Source organism: Vombatus ursinus, unplaced genomic scaffold (assembly GCF_900497805.2).
Source record: "Vombatus ursinus unplaced genomic scaffold, bare-nosed wombat genome assembly UNPS02014785.1, whole genome shotgun sequence".
Classification (NCBI taxonomy): domain Eukaryota; kingdom Metazoa; phylum Chordata; class Mammalia; order Diprotodontia; family Vombatidae; genus Vombatus; species Vombatus ursinus.
This window is the reverse complement of record NW_020954563.1, coordinates 12,076,420-12,095,051: the sequence shown is the minus strand read 5'-3', so window position 1 is coordinate 12,095,051 and position 18,632 is coordinate 12,076,420. Positions and strand designations below refer to the sequence as shown.

At 46.5% G+C, this 18,632-nt stretch overlaps 1 protein-coding gene across 4 annotated transcripts in view; it reads right to left on the bottom strand.

Annotated features, from left to right (window-relative positions):
* Positions 1 to 18,632, bottom strand: part of L3MBTL1 (L3MBTL histone methyl-lysine binding protein 1) — a 62,367-nt gene that overhangs the window by 4,860 nt on the left and 38,875 nt on the right. For 2 of the 4 annotated variants that reach the window (XM_027867130.1, XM_027867131.1), the window contains exons 11-19: positions 16,657 to 17,190; positions 15,694 to 15,845; positions 13,704 to 13,780; positions 12,838 to 12,923; positions 10,152 to 10,262; positions 6,395 to 6,509; positions 5,968 to 6,067; positions 4,154 to 4,351; positions 3,933 to 3,982 (exon numbers count right to left, since the gene is read on the bottom strand). In XM_027867130.1, coding sequence (XP_027722931.1) covers positions 3,933 to 3,982; positions 4,154 to 4,351; positions 5,968 to 6,067; positions 6,395 to 6,509; positions 10,152 to 10,262; positions 12,838 to 12,923; positions 13,704 to 13,780; positions 15,694 to 15,845; positions 16,657 to 17,190 — 1,423 coding nt within the window. Of the gene's footprint in view, positions 1 to 1,223; positions 1,447 to 3,932; positions 3,983 to 4,153; positions 4,352 to 5,967; positions 6,068 to 6,394; positions 6,510 to 10,151; positions 10,263 to 12,837; positions 12,924 to 13,703; positions 13,781 to 15,693; positions 15,846 to 16,656; positions 17,191 to 18,632 lie in introns of all 4 variants that reach the window. The other 2 variants (XR_003569543.1, XM_027867133.1) reach the window with 2 other exon arrangements.

Sequence of the window (18,632 nt, the reverse complement as noted above, 5' to 3'; positions counted from 1 at the left end):
TCTTTAAACTGATAAAATCACAGACCCTTCATGTATTCCTGTGCCATGCACTCAGGACTGTGTTAAAGGCTGGGGTGGAGAACAACTAGCCCATATCAGTGCCAGTCAAGACTAACACTCCCTTCCCAAAGCCTCTCACTGGGAGACAGTGTGGTACAGTGGAAAGACTGTTGGAACTGGAGTCAGTGGACCTGGGTTCAAATACTGGCTTTGTCATTTACTATCTCTGCACCTTGGGCGAGTCACGGCAACTCTCTGGGCCTCAATTTCCCCCTCTATAAAATAAGAGTGTTGGACTGGATGACCTTTAAGTTCCTTTTCATTTCTAAATCTGAACTCTACCTTTCCCCTCATTCTTCTCTCCTTTTTTCTACTTCCCATTTCTCCCTTAACTAGCTAAAGAACTGAACTGTGTTTTTTTTATTATTTGCTGAACTGAGTTTTATGTTTGGTGTTCTTAAGTTAAAAAGTGGATGTCTAGAATATTTCATTTTTTAAAAATCAAAATCAAGTGGCTTTTAAATATGTGAGTCTCAGTTGATTTAAAAAAATTATTTTTTGGAGGCAATTGGGGTTAAGTGACTTGCCAGGGTCACACAGCTAGTAAGTGTCTGAGGCCAGATTTGAACTTAAGTCCTCTTGACTTGTGCTCTCTTCACTGTGCCACCGAGCCACCTAGGTCAATAAGCATCCAAATAAAAAGGTTCCTTACTTTTGCATTGAGAGTTTGAGGACACATCTTCTTTTTCTAGCTTTGGATACAATTATAGCTTTCTTTCCTTTCTCCTCTCCCCCTACTGAACTGTACGGTCTACATCTCCTGCCTCTAAGATAGTTTCTCCAGCTTCCTACTCATCTATCTCTCTTCTGACTAGGGGCCCAACTTTATCCATAGACATTGCCTTCTATAAGGTCCCAAAGGATCTCCTCGTGGTTAAGCCTGAGGGAAGGTTTCCCATTGTGCTCCTTTACTCTGGTCAACAGAGTCCACTCCCTACAACTGGCTTCTGCCAGACAAAGTCTCTGTCCAGGCTCTCCAGGTCACCTTGTCTGTCCTGATGGCTTCAAGAAGTCTTCAGCACTGTCGGGAGAAGGGGCATACTCTATTCTCACAAAACACCAGAGAAATATTTCATAATTTTTCCTTCTTCACAGCAGAACCATAACTGGGAATTTTCAGTCTGGATAAAGGGGGTAGACTGAGTGGGGTAGGAGGAGCTCACCTGAGATGTGGCCGCTGGGGGTGGGGGAAAGAAGCATGCTCAGGGCTGGTGTTGTCGGCACCCTCTAAATTTTGATGTCCTGGACAAAGCTCCAGTCACCCCACCCTGATTACAGCTCTGCTTCACAGTAACCCAAGCCAGGATTTCACCCATCATAGCCAGCTTCTTCCTCATGTCTACCTGTCATCCCTCTAGCTGCATCGCAAGGCCACTTCCTCTGGCTCTGACCTCAGGGGAAATGGAAAACAGGTGGTTACCCAACTGCTTTTTTCCCAAGGCACCTTTCCAAGGGTAAAATTCTGGGGGTGAGCCCACTATAATAAAGTTCAAAGAAGGATAAATGAGAAACATTGCAGTTTGTTTGGGAAGAGCATTGGCCTTGGTGTCAAAAGATCTGTGTTGCAATCCCCACTCATACTTATCGTGTGACCATGGACAAGTCATTTAAACTCTCTGAATCTCAGTTTCCCCTCTGTAAAATGGGGAGAATAATCCCTGTACCACTGAATCTGTAGGACTGTTGCAAAACAATTTAAGAACTTCAAAGTCCTAGAGAAATGGGAACCATCATTAATGGGAGCCATTAAGAAACTCATCATCAGCTTCATAAAAAAGGCAGCAAGGAGTAGTAGGAAGAGTGACTGGGGAGTCAGGAGCCTTGGGCTCTGCCATTGACTACTTATACTATGGGCAAGGCACTTCACCCCTCTGTCCTCTGCAAAATCAGGAGCCTGGCTATAAAGAACGGCTATAGAAATTGTAGTACGTGGAAGCCGTGAAATATGCTGTGCTCTAAGAAACTAGGAATATGAAGAATTCTGAGAAGCATGGGGAGATGCGTATGAACAGATGTAGAGTGAAGTCGGCAGAACCGAGAAAACAACATACACAATGACTGCAACAATGTAAATGGAAATAACAATAATAACAAAAAAAAAACCTGAAGCTGAATGCTTGGTAATTATAACAGCCAAGCTTGGTCCTGGAGAAGACAGAAGAAAATGTATCTCCTTCCTTTTTTTTTTAGGGAGGAGGATGACAGAGAAGTAACAATGCATATACCACCAGACACAGGTGATGCATTCTTTTTGTGGAATAGATTTTTTTAAAAAAATTTTTATTCTTTATTATGAGGAATGGTTCACTGGATGGGTGAGGGGGGAAGGGTATATTTGAAAATGTAGATGATGTAAAAACAAAACAAATCAAATTAAATTAAATAATAAGAATAGTAAATCAAATTAAATTATTTTGAATGAAGGAGCTCGACTAGATGATGTTCCCAGAGATGCAATTTTATAAAGAATATATTATTTACATTGGCCTATCTCCTTCCTTTTGGTGGCTAAAGCAAACTGAGAGGGTTTGCCCAGAGCTGACTCCATGTGACTGGCTGCACCCTTGGTCTAGGTACCCACTGAGAGGGATAGGCTGAAAATACGGCAAGAGGGAGTTAGGCTAGGCATCAAGAAAAACTGCTGGATGAAGGGCGAGGATATAAAGGGGCTAGACCCATATGGCCCGTAGTGGAGAAGAAAGGGCAAAAGTCAGCTTGGGAGAAGTCCTGGAGAGCACATCACTTAAGGGAGAGAAAGGGCAGAGATGGAAACTGCCCTCGCTTTCACTGAAACTCAGTCTCTTCTTTCTATATGTCTGGGATGCAAGGGAAGGGCCTCAAAGTAAGGACTCATTTTGGGTGCAATGATGAAGCCAGAAGCTAGCTGTTGACATTTTCCTTGGAGTCACCCTATCTTTCTGTTTTTCCACCCTGTATTTGTCCTGAAGGGCTGCTATGTCTGTCTCCTTCCTTCTTCACTCCCCTGAGAACCTCCAACTTTAACAACCAAGGAACCATGCACCGAAACCTTCATTGGCCTTGGCTTCTTACATGGGAAAACACCTCTCTTGTTGTCTCGGGCCCACCCTCCACAAGCTGGGCCCCTTTCTACCTATCCAAATATATTTGTCATCACTCCATCAAGAAGAAGTCTTAGATGTAGCCTTCACATTGTCCAGTGAACACAACAAGCTTGTTTTCAGTTTTGCTCATGCAATTTTTGCCTTGCATACATACCTTTTCCCTCTTTTTCCTTATTCCAACTCCTCCCTTGAGGTCCAGCTTCTCATTTCTTCTGTGAAGCCACCTCAGATACATAACCTCACAGTGATTACTTCTTATCTAAACTCCTACTGAATTTACAGTTTCTTTCACAGGCTCTTAGAATCAAAATGTTTAAATCTCCCTCTCTGCCCCTGGCTCCATGGTAACTATGCTCTGGTTATGGTCCTAATGAGTCCTCTCTGCCTCTTAGCATTGCTCCCAACCACCTCACACTGATGAATTCATTGTCAGCGAATGGACGTCTGCACTAGCAGGTTGACCACTGAAGAGCCAGCAGGTAACAGCCCTAAGCAGCCTGTCTTCAGTTTATTAAATGTAGCATCAGGCAGAAGAGGAGAGACCATTTGGAAGGGATTGTAGATGGGCCAGCAGTTGCCCAGACAAGAATCCCCCAGTCACCTCCTATTTTCTCTGGTTTCCTTCACATCATTCATCCAGCAAACATTCATTTGGCACCTACTGAATGCAGAGTCCTAGGCTGGGTTAGGCAGGGACGGCGACACCAAGACAAAGGAACAAGCCAGGAAGCTGCTAGAATTGATGGAAAATATGGTTGCTCCATGCCAAGAAGGCTCCTGGGCACTTACCCGGGAAATCGTCCTGCTGGATTTTCCGGTACTTTGGAGGGCGCCCAATCCTACAGAGAAACAGAGAAAGGCCGTGGAAGTTATGGGCCCGGTAGGTGTTGTTGTTGTGATCTAGATCCCCACGTCCCCCTGGGCCTTTCTTACAGGACCTGTGGCCCTCCCCCAGACGAGACACCCCTCGCCCAGCCCCCAGCCCTGGGAGCTGGGGGGCCTCTTCCTACCGGCCGTGGTGTCGGGATTTCTTCCTGGGGGCGAAGCCAATGAGGTTCCTCTTGCGTGCAGAGGCCTCGGTGTCCGACAGCTCAGCTTTCACTCGGCCCTGGTTCCTCTCAGCCAGTGGGCAGCCTGAGAGGCAATGATGGGCTGTGAACTTTCCAGTGACGTGGCCGGAGCCGTCACAGCCGGGCGTGGGGCACTTCCTGGGAAGGGAAAGGAGATACAACCAAAGTGACCGGCAGTCTTGGGATCGGATCCTGCTTCCTGGATGCCTAGGCCTGAGTACCCCTGAGTCCTCTGCGTAGACACAACTCCTGGATGTCTCTGCGGCCCCTTCCTCTGATTGATCTTTTCATCCCGGAACCTCCACTTTAGGGAGGCCAGCCATGTTCATTCCTTCTTTCCTCTCTGGGCCCCATGCCTGACTCTCCAGCCTTCTTTCTCCACCATGTCCTCTTTCAACTTCTTTTTATCTGTCGTCTTCCCCATTAGAATGTAAGCTCCTCGAGGACAGGGACAGGCTTTCTTTTTGCTTCTATTTGCATCCCCAGTGCTTAGCACAGAGTCTGGCATACAGCGAGCACCTAATAAATATTTCTTGACTTGACTGCTGATCTGTTGTTGCATCTTCTGGTCCTCTGAAAGATGTTTATCCTGCTCATTACTATGCTCTGTCCCATGAAGCCTCATGCCTTCATGACCCTGATTCAAACCTTCCACCAGTTACGTGATCCAAATTGGCCAGGACTATCTGGACAAGCTCAGGGATGGCCGGAGGGAGAGGGGGGAAAGTGGGGAGGAGGAATGGCTTAAAGAGGATCGGTTGAAAAGAGAAAACTCGCATAGGCCTCATATAAACATGGTTATAGCTGTTTACAGAGTTCATAACTACAAAGTCTGAGTTAGAAGGGACTTTAGAGGGTACCCAGGCCAACCTCCCACTCCCAACAAAGAACCTCAACTATAATACACTTAATAGACAATCATTTAGTGTCTGCTTCAACTCTTCCAGAGACGAGGAGCTCCCCATCTCATAAGCCCGTTCATTCCACTGCTGACCAGCACTGACTGTTATCAAGGTTGCCCTCACATTGAACCAAAATCTGCTTTGCAGTGGTTTCTGTCCACTGGTCCTACTTCTACTCTGAGGTCAAACAGAATTCATTCAGTCCATCACCCACGTGACAGCCCTTCAGATACTGGAAGCCAACGTTCCATCATGTCTTCCCCAAGCCTTCTCTTCCACAGGTTAAACATCCCTGGTTTCGTTGATTCATCTCCATATGACGTGATTTCCAGTCCCCGTCCATCCTGGGCACCATCTCTGGGGTCTTCAGTTTGGTAATGTCCTTCATAAAGCCTGGTGTCTAAAACTAAACACAATACTGCAGATTTGACCTGAGGAGTCTCCTTTCTATCTTTTTTCTCTTTAGTGTTTATCTTCAGTTGCACTCTTTGGCATCTTCTCTTTCTCCTTGTCCTTTCAGTTTCAAATCCTCCTCAGAAGTTTATCAAGTCTTCTGAAGTCCAAAAGTTCTTCCCAATACTCAGGAGATGTCCTCCATCCCCAACAGGGGCCCCAGGGAGAGGCTAGCAGCGGGGTTGGGGGAAAAGGAAGACGGGATCACCCTACCCAGCTTAGGTCAGTCTCAGCTGCCCATCAAGCACCTTGTGGGCAAGTTTGGACTTCTCAGGGTATATGTGTGGGTGCCCACCACAACTCAGGGAATGTGCCCTTCTCCAGCAGAGAATAGTCATCCAGGGCAGGAGGAAGGGGATAGTTTTGCTTGCTCACTCATTCACTCATTCACCCACCCACCTGTGGTGAAAACTGTACTTGGAGGTCTTAACGTGGGGTGGGCTCTTACAGCTGAGTGGGGGGCAGCCCCCGGGAGAGGAAGAGCTGGGTTCTCTGGGTCCTAGAGAAGAGAGAATAGGAAAAGAGGGTCAAATCAGCCCAGGTTTCTGGGGCTGCCTCCCTCAGCTTAAGGCCTCTATGTAGAGAAACACTTAGTTCCCGAAAGCACCTGCCCATCCACCCTCACCATCCCTCCCCTGACCCCCAAACCCAGGGAGGGTGGGGCCGTAGAGAAGAAAATGTCAGATGGACTCCATGAAATGGAGGGAAGGGATCTATACTAAGGGAGAGAGACACAAGGAGTGTCTCCAGGTTTCTGCTTGGTAAGGGTATGCACAGAGTCAGGGGTATATGCCCAGGGGTCCTTGGAGGGAGGACAGGTACATACTGAGTGGGGGCTGTAGAGGATGGCCAGTCTTGGAGCACCAGCCCACAGGGTGTATGTCAGGATGGTCAGAATCAATCCAAAAGTCGTAGGCGTGACTCCAGCCATCAAAGTGGAGCTGAGGAAGCAAGGCAACTAGGCTCCAACTCCCCCAAGCCACTGCCAGGAACTCCACCCTCCTCGCTGACCCACCTAGATTTCAGGGTGAGCAGACACAGATACAGAAGGGAGCTTTGCAGCAGGGCCCCAGAGATCCAGTGAGGAAGCCTACTACCCCCACCTGGCAAGAGAGGGGAATTGTAAGCTATTTCTCCCCCTGATTCTTTTTTTTTTTTTTTTGGCTAGGCAATTGGGGTTAAGTGACTTGCCCAGGGTCACACAGCTAGTAAGTGTCAAGTGTCTGAGACCAGATTTGAACTCAGGTCCTCCTAACTTCAAGGCCAGAGCTCTATCTACTACGCCATCCAGCTGCCCCCTCCCCCGATTCTTCATCTGAAGCTAACTACCCTACAGGGATTCACATTGAGCAGGATGCCGACTCCCTCTGACTCAACCTAGCCAATTTAATGGGGAGATCCCCACAAAGTCTTAGAATACAGAAAAACTGACAAGAGAAGCTCAGAGGATGAAGGGATCCCAGGCTGCATCCTTGGCTCTCTTCTCTTCTCTCCTTACACTCGCTCCTTTGTTGAGCTCGTTCACTTCCGTGCCTTGAACTATCACCTTTATGAAGATGACTTTACCTCCAGTCCTGACCTCTCTTCTGAGTAGAAGACCCACATCTCCAACTGCATAAAAGGTGTCTCTACCTAGATGCCCTGCCTGCACACAAAACTCAATCCATCCCAGGCTAGTGTTACCTTTCCTTCCAAACCTTCTCCCTCTGATCTCCCTAGTTCTGTCTCTGACTCCACTAATAACCTCGTTTCTCATGTTTGAAATCAACCCTCCCAAGGACCAGATCTGTCTCACCCACCCTGTCGCTGTGGCCCCTGCCTTGGGAGGACAGGCTCTCTGATCCCCACCTACCTCACCCTACGCCCCAGCATCACTCTTCATGTCTACCCACTCCTTCTGTGGTGCCCTCTGGAATTCCTGTTCTATAATGAACCAACTCCTTCATGTGAGATTTTTTTCTCTGTCATATTCCTTCCATCTTCTGGCTCTCAAAGCCCTGGCCTTCCTTTCCAATATAGGTTGGACCTTCTCTCATATTCCCAACTCACTGAACCTGAAGATAGGGTAGGAATATTCCTGGCTCCCCATTGCCCCTACCTGACTCTTCCTTGAATGTTATCATCCCTCAACAACCTCTCCTCATTGTATTTAAATTTATCATCCAAGTTAGATCCTGGTGGCTATTACTTATCCCCCTGCCCCAAGACATGCTCCCTTCTTTGTCAGTGAGCTCAGCACCAGGCTTATGCCCTCTCTCTCCACCCCAGCTGCTGCTGTCCTAAAAACTTCCAACTTACATGCTGAGTTAACCCAAATATCCTAACCTCTCAGTTCCTCAATCTATCCTGCTCCCAACCCTATTCTTCTTCCATTCCACCTTGGCTGCACACAGGTCATACTCTTTTTTTTTTCTTTTTGGTGGGGCAATCAGGGTTAAGTGACTTGCCCAGGGTCACACAGCTAACACAGGTCATACTCTTGACCTTGGCATCATCCAAAAGTGTTCCACTCAATGATCAAGACCTTTGCTTTTTTTTAATCTGATAAAAACATCTTATCATTCCATCTCTACCTATGCCTTATTCTTCCTAAGCCTGTTTTTGTCCTCACTATAACCGGTAATGTCTCCACCCCTTAGCATTTTGTCAGGCTGTCTCCCCTGCTCTAGTTACACTCTTCTTCCTTCTCAATTTTGACCTCCTGATGAACCAGTTCATCTCTACTCTCAAATCCCTCATTCCCTTGTCTTACCATTAACCCTAGATCGCTCCCACCATCTGTGTACTTTGTTCCTACTCATAAAGGAAAAGGAAGGGGACAAGCATTCTTCAAGAGCCTACTATATGCCCAACACCCGTGCTAAGCACTTTTAAAATATTATTTTATTTAATCTTCACAACAATCCTGGGAGGTAAGTGCTTTTATTTTTGTTTCTTTGGAGGCAATCAGGGTTAAGTGACTTGCCCAGGGTCACACAGCTAGTAAGTGCCTGAGGCTGGATTTGAACTTTGGTCTTCCTGACTCCAGGCCCATTGCTCTATGCACTGCGCCAACCTACCTACTGGGCAGAGTGAGAGAAAGTTTCATGACCCTGCAGACTGGATCTGCTACAATATTATGTTATCTCATCTCACCTTGGCCCTCACTGCAGAAGGCAATCCTTTTATTCCTTCCTAATTGATTCTCTATCCCACTCTCCACAATGGTTATTCCAAACCTCATCTCTCCTCATGCTTTCAACATCATCCCCTACCCTCTCACCTGAAGTCCTCACCTTATACACACAAAAAAATTTAGGTCCTTCACTTTGATCTCCTTCTTTCTCCTTCCTCCTCATCTCATGACTCCTTGAACATCATCCCTCACTATTTCCCCCTTTACACTAGTCTCCAATGAACCCACGGTCCTCTCACTGAGGCCAAATCCTTTGATCCCAGCCCCTCTAGCATACTGCCCCAACTATCATTCTTTCTCTCTTTAATTTTTCATCTCTCTCCATCTACTGATTCCTTATCTTTTGCCTATAAATATGCCCTATTCTCCCCCATCCTTAAAAAAGCCCTCACTAGATCCCACCACCACTGCTACATTTTGACCTACATCTTCCCTTTCTCAGTCAAATTCCTTGAAAAAAACGATCTACACTCATTTCTTCTATTCCCTCCCCTTTCACTCTCTCCTAAACGTTTCACAATGCAGCTTCTGACCTCATCGGTCAACTGAAACTGCTCTCTCCAAAGTTACCAGTGATTAAAGGTCAAATCTAATGGCTTCTTCTCAATCTTCACCCTTCCTGAACTCTCTGCAGCATTTGACACTTTTGAATCAGGAAATGAGAGAATTGTACTAGATGATCTAGGAAAGGACCTGAAGGTGCTTTCCAGCAATAAATTCATGACCCTACTCAAAAATCTTCAGTGGCTCCCTATTGCCTATTGAATAAAGGATAAACACCTGTCATTCAAGGCCCTCCACAATCTAGAGCCAACTCACCCATCCAGACCCCACTATTTTCTTTCATGTTATCTATATTCCAATCACACTATATAAACTCTCTTTTCCTCTTTTCACTGTTCTCATTCTACCCTCTCTCGTTTTTGTGCTTTTCTCATACCATACCCCGTAGGCCTGGAATGAAGGCTCACATAACCCATCCCACTTCCATTTCTATCCACTGAATTTCCTCCTTTACCTCAAGGCCCAATTCAGCAGCTAACCCTTTCATGAAGCCTTCCTTGACCACCAGGTGAAAATTCTAGTTTCCTTCAAATTTCCCCCCAAAATTCCTTTGCTTGTAAATTTCCTTTTTTTCCCTCTTACTCTCCCCAGTTTCAATTATTTTTGTATATGTCCTCTTCCTGACTATCTCTTCCTCCATCAGATTATAAACTCCTTGAATACTCTGTCCTATATGTATCTATCTTTGTGTTTCTAGTACCAGGCACAGTGACTTGCATACAGTAGACACTTAATAAATGTTTTTTGACTTGCCTTAAAGGGCAGGGGCCAGGATAGAGTCTGGGGAACAAAGTGAGACTCCCACCCTATCAGTCTATTCTCCTTTCCCAGCCCCTGGTGCCACCTTTATCCTATGGTCTTCCACATCCTCCACGCTGGCCACTCGGATCAGAGCTGGACTTCTTCGGTCCACAGCTTCAAGCTTCATGTTGATGAGGAAGCCATGGGGTGGTCGCTGCAGGAGGGACAGGCCATCAAGCTGAGAGCCCAGCTCGGCAGAGTTCCAGTATGGGTCTCTGATGGAGCTGCCAAACCTGAAGGTGTCTGACAGGCTCTGTCCACTCTGCTGTTCCTCCGGGGGCCCACCCCACCCCTCCTAGTGCTCCAGGGGGAGAGCTGATGACACAAGTGCTCTGAGCCCCTCAGTAAGAGGCCAGACCCCATGAGGGTGGCTGTGGAGTAAATCCGCCACCTGAGCCACTGAATCTCAGAGCGAGAAGGTCAAAGGTCACTCAGAGAGCATTTGGTCTAACCTCCTACTCAGTGAAGAAATCTCTTCTATAAAGTTCTTGACAGGTGGTCATTCACAGGTGGTCTGTCTCAACACCTCCCCTGAAAGGGAGCAGCACATTCTGTTTGGGGACAATTCTAATTATGAAGAAGTTATCTTTAAAATGAGGCAAAATCTGCCTCTCTCTAGTCCACCCATTGATCCTTGCTCCACAGCTCGGAGCCAAGCAGAACAAGTATGATCCCTCTTCCACATGGGAGTCTGTATTTTGTGAAAATTAGAGGTAACTTGAGAGCCTAGTTGAATTATTCTGATTTCTGAGGTCATGGAAATACTATGCTTATTTTATATTTCCTTTATTTTTCTCTTGGTTGGGGGTGGGTCATAGTTAGGTAGTCTCCAATTAAATATGAACATGGGTGGAACAGCACCTTCCGTTAAGTAATGAGAAAGCTTCTTGATTGCCTAAAAATAAGCCTGGGGTTATAGAATGGTCATGGGTTTGGGCCTGAGTATCTAGGGGGCATGCCACATTAAGGGGGGGAGGGATTTGAAATAAGAAACCCCATTCTCATTTAATCATAAAATTCAGATTTTATAGATGGCCCAGAAAGGCTGTGATTTGCTCAAAGCAATAATCATGATACTAACATATTATTTATAAGTTAGTTTTAAAAATAACATGAACTATTAATTAATTAATTTAAGGATGCAGAGAATAGGGCATATTAATTAATAACATTAACTCATTTGAATCTTACAACAATCCTGGGAAGTAAGGACCACAAGTATTATCACCCCATTTTACATATGATGAAATTGAATAAACTTCAGAGAGATTACTGACTAGTTCATGATTATTTGACTAATAAGGCTCAAGAAGTGAGACTCAAATTCAGGTCTCTCCTGGCTGCAAATCCAGTATTCCTTCCATTATACTGAATGAGGATTCAAACTCGGATTTCCTAACTCCAAAACCAAGATTTTTCCCACTTTTCCACCTTGTTTCTCATTAGGATGAATGAGAACATGGACACTCCAACCTAGGAGGGAATCATTTGGGCCCAGCAAGACCCAGGGAACAGTCCCTCAAGAGAATTTAGCAGTTAAATACTATCCAATTTAGGACTTGGTAGTTCTAGCTACCTTATCCTGGTACATTAATTCTGAATTTGAATTTTCTCTTTGTAGATGACACCTAGACTCTGCACTCTTGTGGCTTGGAGTGAGTGGGGAGGTAGGGGGAGCAGAAGAAGGGAAAGAAGCAGGTGCTGGACCTGGCCGCTAAGATATTGTGGCAGTGGCAGTAATATCAGAAGTGGTAGAGGGAGCAAATGCAGCTGATCTTCCTTCAAGGTTTAGCTCTGGTGCCACCTCCTACGGGAAGCCCTCCCTGATCATCCTAGTGGTTAGTGCTGCTTCCCCTCCTACTATCCTACATCCAAAATATATCAAGTATTTTAGATTTATTTATCACTTTATAGGTTGCATCTCTCAGTAGAATGTAAGCTCCTTGAGGGCAAGGACTGTTGGTTGTTATTGTCTTTGTAAACCCTAGAACAATACCTTGTACATATTAAGGCATAGTTCTTGTTGAATTGAATTGGATTTGATTCTAGGGATCCAGGTCAGAAAGGACCCAGGGTAGGTGACCTTTGGTTGGGGCTGATTATCTCATCCATTTATTTGAACAAGCATTTATTAAACACCTACCATGTGCTGATCCATTAGACTATGAACTCCTTGAGAGCAGGGACTGTTTTTTGCCTTTCTTTGTATCCCCAGTGCCAGGCATATAATAGGTGCTTAACGCTTGTTGACTGACTGCTAGATTCTGGGTATTCAAAGACAAAAATGAAATTTTTCCCTCTTTCAAGGACCTTACTTCCTATTGGGAAAACAACAGGTACTCAGTAAAGTAAATATAAAATATATCAAAGAAATCCGGAGTAGTTAGAGGTCAAAGCCCTGGGGTCAAAGGTAAGGGTCATCTAGAACTACTCCAGAGAACTGGAAATGTCCTTAAAGGCCATCTGGTCCAACATTCTCATTTTACAGGTGAGGAAAGTGAGGCCCAGAGAGGTTAACTGATTTGTCCAAGGTAACACAGGATTTTAACCCAGGTCTTCAAACTCCAAATACAGTGCTTTTTCTTTTGCACCACACTGGTGTCATGCAAATAGAGGGCAGGTCAGTGAGGTCCAGCATCCCTCTCTGGATCCTTCCAATGGGCCTTCAGATCACTGAAAGTAGCAACCAGAGGCCTCGCTCCCATAACTGCTCCTCCCTTGACACTTACCACTTTGAAGGCCCAGGAAGGGACAGCAGAGGTTCCAGTCTCTTCTAGGTACTTTTCCCAGCAGAAACTATCAGGATCTGGATAATCTAGAGGGGAAAATGGAGAGCAAGCTATGGGTCGGGTGTTGCTTCTGTTCCAGGTGTTTTTAGGTATGAATGAATGAATGAATCAATCAATCAATCAATGGATCAGGGGCTACACTGAGTAGCTCCTGCATAACTATATCCTGGGCCTCGCTTCCTATGGTACCCAAACGGGAAAGGGCTGAAAAACAATTAGCCAAAGGGAAAAACAAGCCCCCAGCTTTCATCTCCTGGGCTGTAAGTCTCTGGACCCTTCAGAATCCCAGCCACTCAGATGGGCGGGCAGGCAGGCAGGCAGTACTGGGTGGAAAGAGACTGGGAATGATCTGTTTTATCCACCCAAAGAGCCCAGAGGGTCCTTTCCAAATCCTTCTCTATTTCCCCTTTGAGTTTTGCTGCTCTGGCTCTACTACACTACTTGTCTGTCTTTCCTGATATTTCCCTAGAGATACTGAAAAGGAATGATTTCTAGGAAAGCCTCAATTATTTGACCCCAAGTTGCTTTGTTCACTGGTAGTGTTAGGCATATGTCCTTTTGGCTGGACTCCTAGGTTGCTAGGAGTGCTGACCTTCTCTACAGTCTCTTGGAAGGGTCTGAAGGACTCCAGGCTCTCGGGCTGAGACACTTTTCTCTCCCAACACAAGGTAACAAGGTGGGTGGTGCCCATAGACTGAGAAAGAGCATCCCTCCTACCAGAGTTTCCCATAATTGAAATGTACTTGATGAAGGAGGGGGATAGAAGGGGAGGATGGAGAATGGGGGAAGGGGATCAGCCAGGTCACCTTGTGGAGGGGTGAGGGGTTTTCCTTGCTTCTGGCACCAGCCAACAGGGTGGATGTAAGGACTGCTGGGGTCACACCTGAAACACAAGGAGACCTCAATATTCAGAGTGCAGCTCTCAGACTCTGGGCCTCCTTATGATGGGCAGGACTTCAGGGATCAAATAGCTCTGGCTTATTATTTTTTAAAGTCTCTTTAATGCTGAAAATATTAATAACAGTTTTTAAAAAGCAGATGGTTATGGAAAAATCTGAATAGCATAATCTTGTCTCAGTAGAAATTATGTTTTAAATAATTAATTTGTCTTAACCTCGTGATGCTTTTCAGATTAATTATCTGATTAATTAGAAAGTGTTCCCTCAACTTTAAAATAATATAAGGAGACATTTGATTTTTTTTCCCCTCAAGTTTAAAAAACCCAACTGGATGATGCTCTCTATTTAAAATGTTAGCTGGTGGAAGATGAGGAAGTTTGTTCTTTTGTTTGTGGCCTGATGGGGAACCTAATTCAGTGAACCCCTCCACCCTCTTATTCTAGGTTACGAGGCAGAACACCCCTCTCCATGTCCCCACATTTTTCTTCTTTCCATCTTTTCTCCTTGTGGTTTTAGTGGAATTTTCTCACTCCCCTTGTCAGCCCAGCTCTGCTAAGGCCCTCAGGGCCTTGAGACACCCTCTACTCTTGAGTGTCCAGGTCTGTTAGAAAAGAGGTAGCATTGAACAGATGCCCATCAACTGCAGAATGGCTGAATAAGTTGTGGTATATGAATGTAATGGAATGCTTTTGTGCTATAAGAAATGATGAGCAGACTGACTTCAGAAAAACCTGGAAAGACTTGTATGGACTGATGCTGAGTGAAGTGAGCAGAACCAAGAGAACATTGTGCACAGTAACAGCCACATTGTACGATGACTGATTTTGATAGACTTAGCCCTTCTCAGCAATGCAAGGATCTAAGACATCTCCAAAAGACTCAGGATGGAAATTGCTATCCACATCCAGAGAAAGAACTATGGAGTCTGAATGCAGATCAAAGCATACTATTTGCTCTCCTTTTCCGTTGTTGTTTTGTTATATTGCTTCATTCTCGTGGTTCTTCCCATTAGTTCTAATTGTTCTTTACATCATGACTAATGGGAAAATATGCTTAATACGAATGTATAAGTAGAGCCTATATCAAATTGCATGCTGTCTTGGGGGAGGGGGTGAGAGGAGTAGGAGGGGGAGAAAATTTTAAACTCAAAATCTTATGGAAGTGAATGTTGAAAACTAGAAATAAATAATTATCAAGAAAAAAAAAACAAAAAAAAAGAAAAGGGGTAGCACTCACCTTTGAAGAAAAAGGAGAGAGGAACAAAGAAAGAATGGGGTGAAGTAGAGGAGAGAAAAAGGAAGAGATCGGGATGAAGGAGTAGAAAGAAAGAAGCAAGGAACCTAGAGTGGCCTGGCCTCAGAGTATCTAGTCACCTCCTCGAGCCCCTGAGATGAGGGTCAGAAAAGGGAGGTTCAGTTCTATCTGGTCCTGAGAGGGTCTCCTTGCCGACAGTGGTCCCAGAGTCATGATAACTTTAATAAGCAGCCCAGGGGCTGGAGGTCATAAAGGTGGTCCTGACACTGTGGTTAGAGGATCGTAGACTGAGAACTAAAAGGGACTTTATATACTTGGATCATATATTTAGAGCTGGAAAAGGCCTTAGAGGTCATCTAGTCCCACTCTATCATTTTACAGGTGAAGAAACTGAGACCCAAAAAGGACTCGCCCAAAGTCCACAGGAAGAGTGTGGTAGAGATGGACAGGATTGGAATCCAAGGCTTCTGACTCCAGAGTTCGTCAGCATTCTCTCCACTTTACCGAGGTGACTATTGAGGGCTGGCATGGAAGTCTCAGGCTAAAATAGCACCTGTTTCTTTTGTTCTGTCACCCCATTCCCCCAGTTATTGATCCCAAGATCACCACCCCACTCCCTGCACAGCAGGACTGCTCCCACTACCAGTAATCGTAAGTGTCGTCCCAGTTGTCAAAGTGCACCAAGAAACGCCCGTTCACCACGTCGGTGACACTAGCCACGCAGATGAGGGAGGGGTTCATGCGGTCCACAGCCTCCAGCTTCATGCCCACCTGGAAGCCTGTGGGCACTGAGCTCTGTAGGGGAACGTGAGTTCCTCTGTCACAGACCAAACTAAGGCTTCTGTCCCCACCCAAAGCTACTCTTGAGTCCAATGAGAAAAGAAGAGACAGTAACTTCAAAGTCACTCTCGGGGAGGAGAAGGCTGGGGGAAAGGGGGTAAGTTTGGTGCCAAGCCTTCAATCTAATTCAATTGTTAAAAATTATTAAGAACCTACTATGTGCCTGGCACTATACTAGGCACTGAGAATATAACACCAAAAACAGTTCCTACCCTCAAAGAGCTTACATTCTACTAGGTTTCTCAACTCACTTTCAATCTTGCAAAGCTCATTCAGAGGGAGTTGGCCCAAGGGATTGAGATGGATGACTGGCCAGTACATAGCATTCATCGGGGGAAACTGAGGAAAGTGACAAGGAGAACACCCTAGGGAATGTAACTAGGAATTTATGACCATCTTCTCTACCCAGAACGGAACTGCGTGGCCCCCACCACTTCCCTGAGACCAGTGAGCTCACTCCCTGGATCTGGACCAGGCAAGGGTGTATCCTTTCAGCCTAGGTAGCGAGGAGAAATCACTCACTTCCCTGATCGAAGGAAAGGGCAGGATTCTTGGATCATGGGTCTAGAGGTGAAAGCTACCCCAAAGGCCGTCTAATCCAACCCCTATATTTTATAGATGAGAAGATGGAAGCCCAGGTAGGGCAAATGACTGCTCAAAGGCACTCAGGCTTGGGGATGAAGCTGCCCTCTCCCTGGTCCAAAGGGAGAAGAAGAGGGAGACCCTCTTCTGGCACGGCGGTGGGGGAGGGGACTTCGACACTTACGCTGCTATGGCTGGAAAACAGGTGCTTGGGGGCAGCCTGGGCCTTGGTGCTGCGGAGGTAATTGCTCCAGCTGAACTCCTCCTCCTTGTAACCTAGTCCCCTCAGGGGCAACAAATAGAGCAGGGTATGGAAGCTGGGGCATGGCTTGGTCCTTGGGGACAGGGGAGCATGAAAGGGACAGACCCCAGCAGTCAAGTAGGGCCCCCATGTCCAGCCCCAGAAGCAGTCCAGGAGCCTCTCTCCTGCCAAAGAGCACCAAGCCCTCCCCCTTCCTCCAGGACTTAGTAGGGAGGGCAGCAGGTGGGAGAGAAGTGGGGGGCTAAGGAAGGAGGGGAAGGAGAGGGCAGACACATCCACCAGCCTGCACCGGGCTGGCGCCAGCCTCGGCCAAGCCTTACCTTTGGGCGGCTGTAGCCTGTGTCCAGTCTTCTCGAACCAGCCAGCGGGGTGGATGTTGGGGGAATCCGCATTGAGCCAGAAGTCATGGCACTCAGAGTAGCCATCAAAGTGCAGACGCATTCGGTACCCGCAAACCTAGCAGGAGGAGACATAAGAGCTCAAGGGAAAGAAAGTCTAGTATCAGGCCGGAGCTGAGCCAGGGGCCAGCAGCCTCACCTTGATTTCTCTCCTGTCCCTCTTCTTCCCAATTCCTACACCTTTTCACCTTCATGTTCTCCTCTCCTCTCATTCATTCATTCAATAAGCATTTATTAAGTACTTACTACTGCCAGGCACTATGCTAGGTGCAACGACACCGGCACAGAGTTTAGATCGTGCCTGGGAGGTGGGGAAATGGGAACAAGAGGAACGTGGGCCTCTGTTTTCAGTCTCACTCTAAATTCTCTCTCTTGGCAGAATCATCTCCTCCCAGGGTTACCTTTACAGGTGTGATTCTCAACTTTAAATCCCTATCCTCGACCACTCTCCCCTAAGCCCCAGGTCAGCCCCAGCAGCTTCCATGGGCCAAGGACACCTCTTCCTGGATGCCCATTTGGCACCTCAAGCTCAATATGTCCCAAAACGAGCACAGCATATTCACCTCTTGCTGAAAACCCGGTCTTTTTCCTGACTCCTCCCTCCACCCCACACCACCATTCTCCTGAACAACCATGAAACTCCAAAGCCATCACTGACTATACTGAAAGGGACACTGATGCTGGTGTCATAGGGCCTGAGTTCAAATCTCACCTTGGAAGCTTATTGCCTCTGTAACCTCGGGTAAGTCACTAAAATTCCCCAGGCCTCAGTTTCCTCATCTGGCTGCTCATCTGCCCCATCACTGACTCTCACTTAATTTATTTATTTTTGACAGTCAAAAAACATGTGCCCACCATGCACCAGACTGTGAGCCGGACACAGAGGGCACAAAGACAATCAGGAACCAGTCTCTGCCCTCAGAGAGCTCACATTCTCAGCACAAAGGCTGCTTTTTACAAAAGGCCTCTCCTAGTCCTCTCCACTGCTAGCACCTTCCCTCTGTTATCTTCCATTTATACTGCATATCTCTTGGATGTGGTGGCTGACATTTTGTCTCCCCCGTTAGACTGTGAGCTCCTTGAGGGCAGGAACAATCTTTTGCCTTCCTTTGTATCCCCAGCACTGAGCACAGTCCTTGGCACACAGGAAGCATCCAATAAATGCCTGCTGATTGACATTCTATGGGAGGGAGACAAGATGAGCATACACTTATAAGAAGGGGTACCCCAGGAAGACTTAAACAGAGGCTGGGGGTCTGGAGAGGTAAAAGGCAGACACTGAAGGGCCTCAGTTCTGAGATTATCTGTCTCCTCCATGAAGGACACAGCTCTAGCCTCTGGGGTTCAGATAATCCTGCCAAGCTGAAAAGCTCCTTCCCTCTGTAAGGCACTCCCCACCGATTCTGGCTCTCACTTCTTGACTTGTATCCAAGCCCTGCCCAGTCTGGTGATGATAATGGCATTCAAAGCCCTCTACGATCCAGCCCCAACCTATGCTTC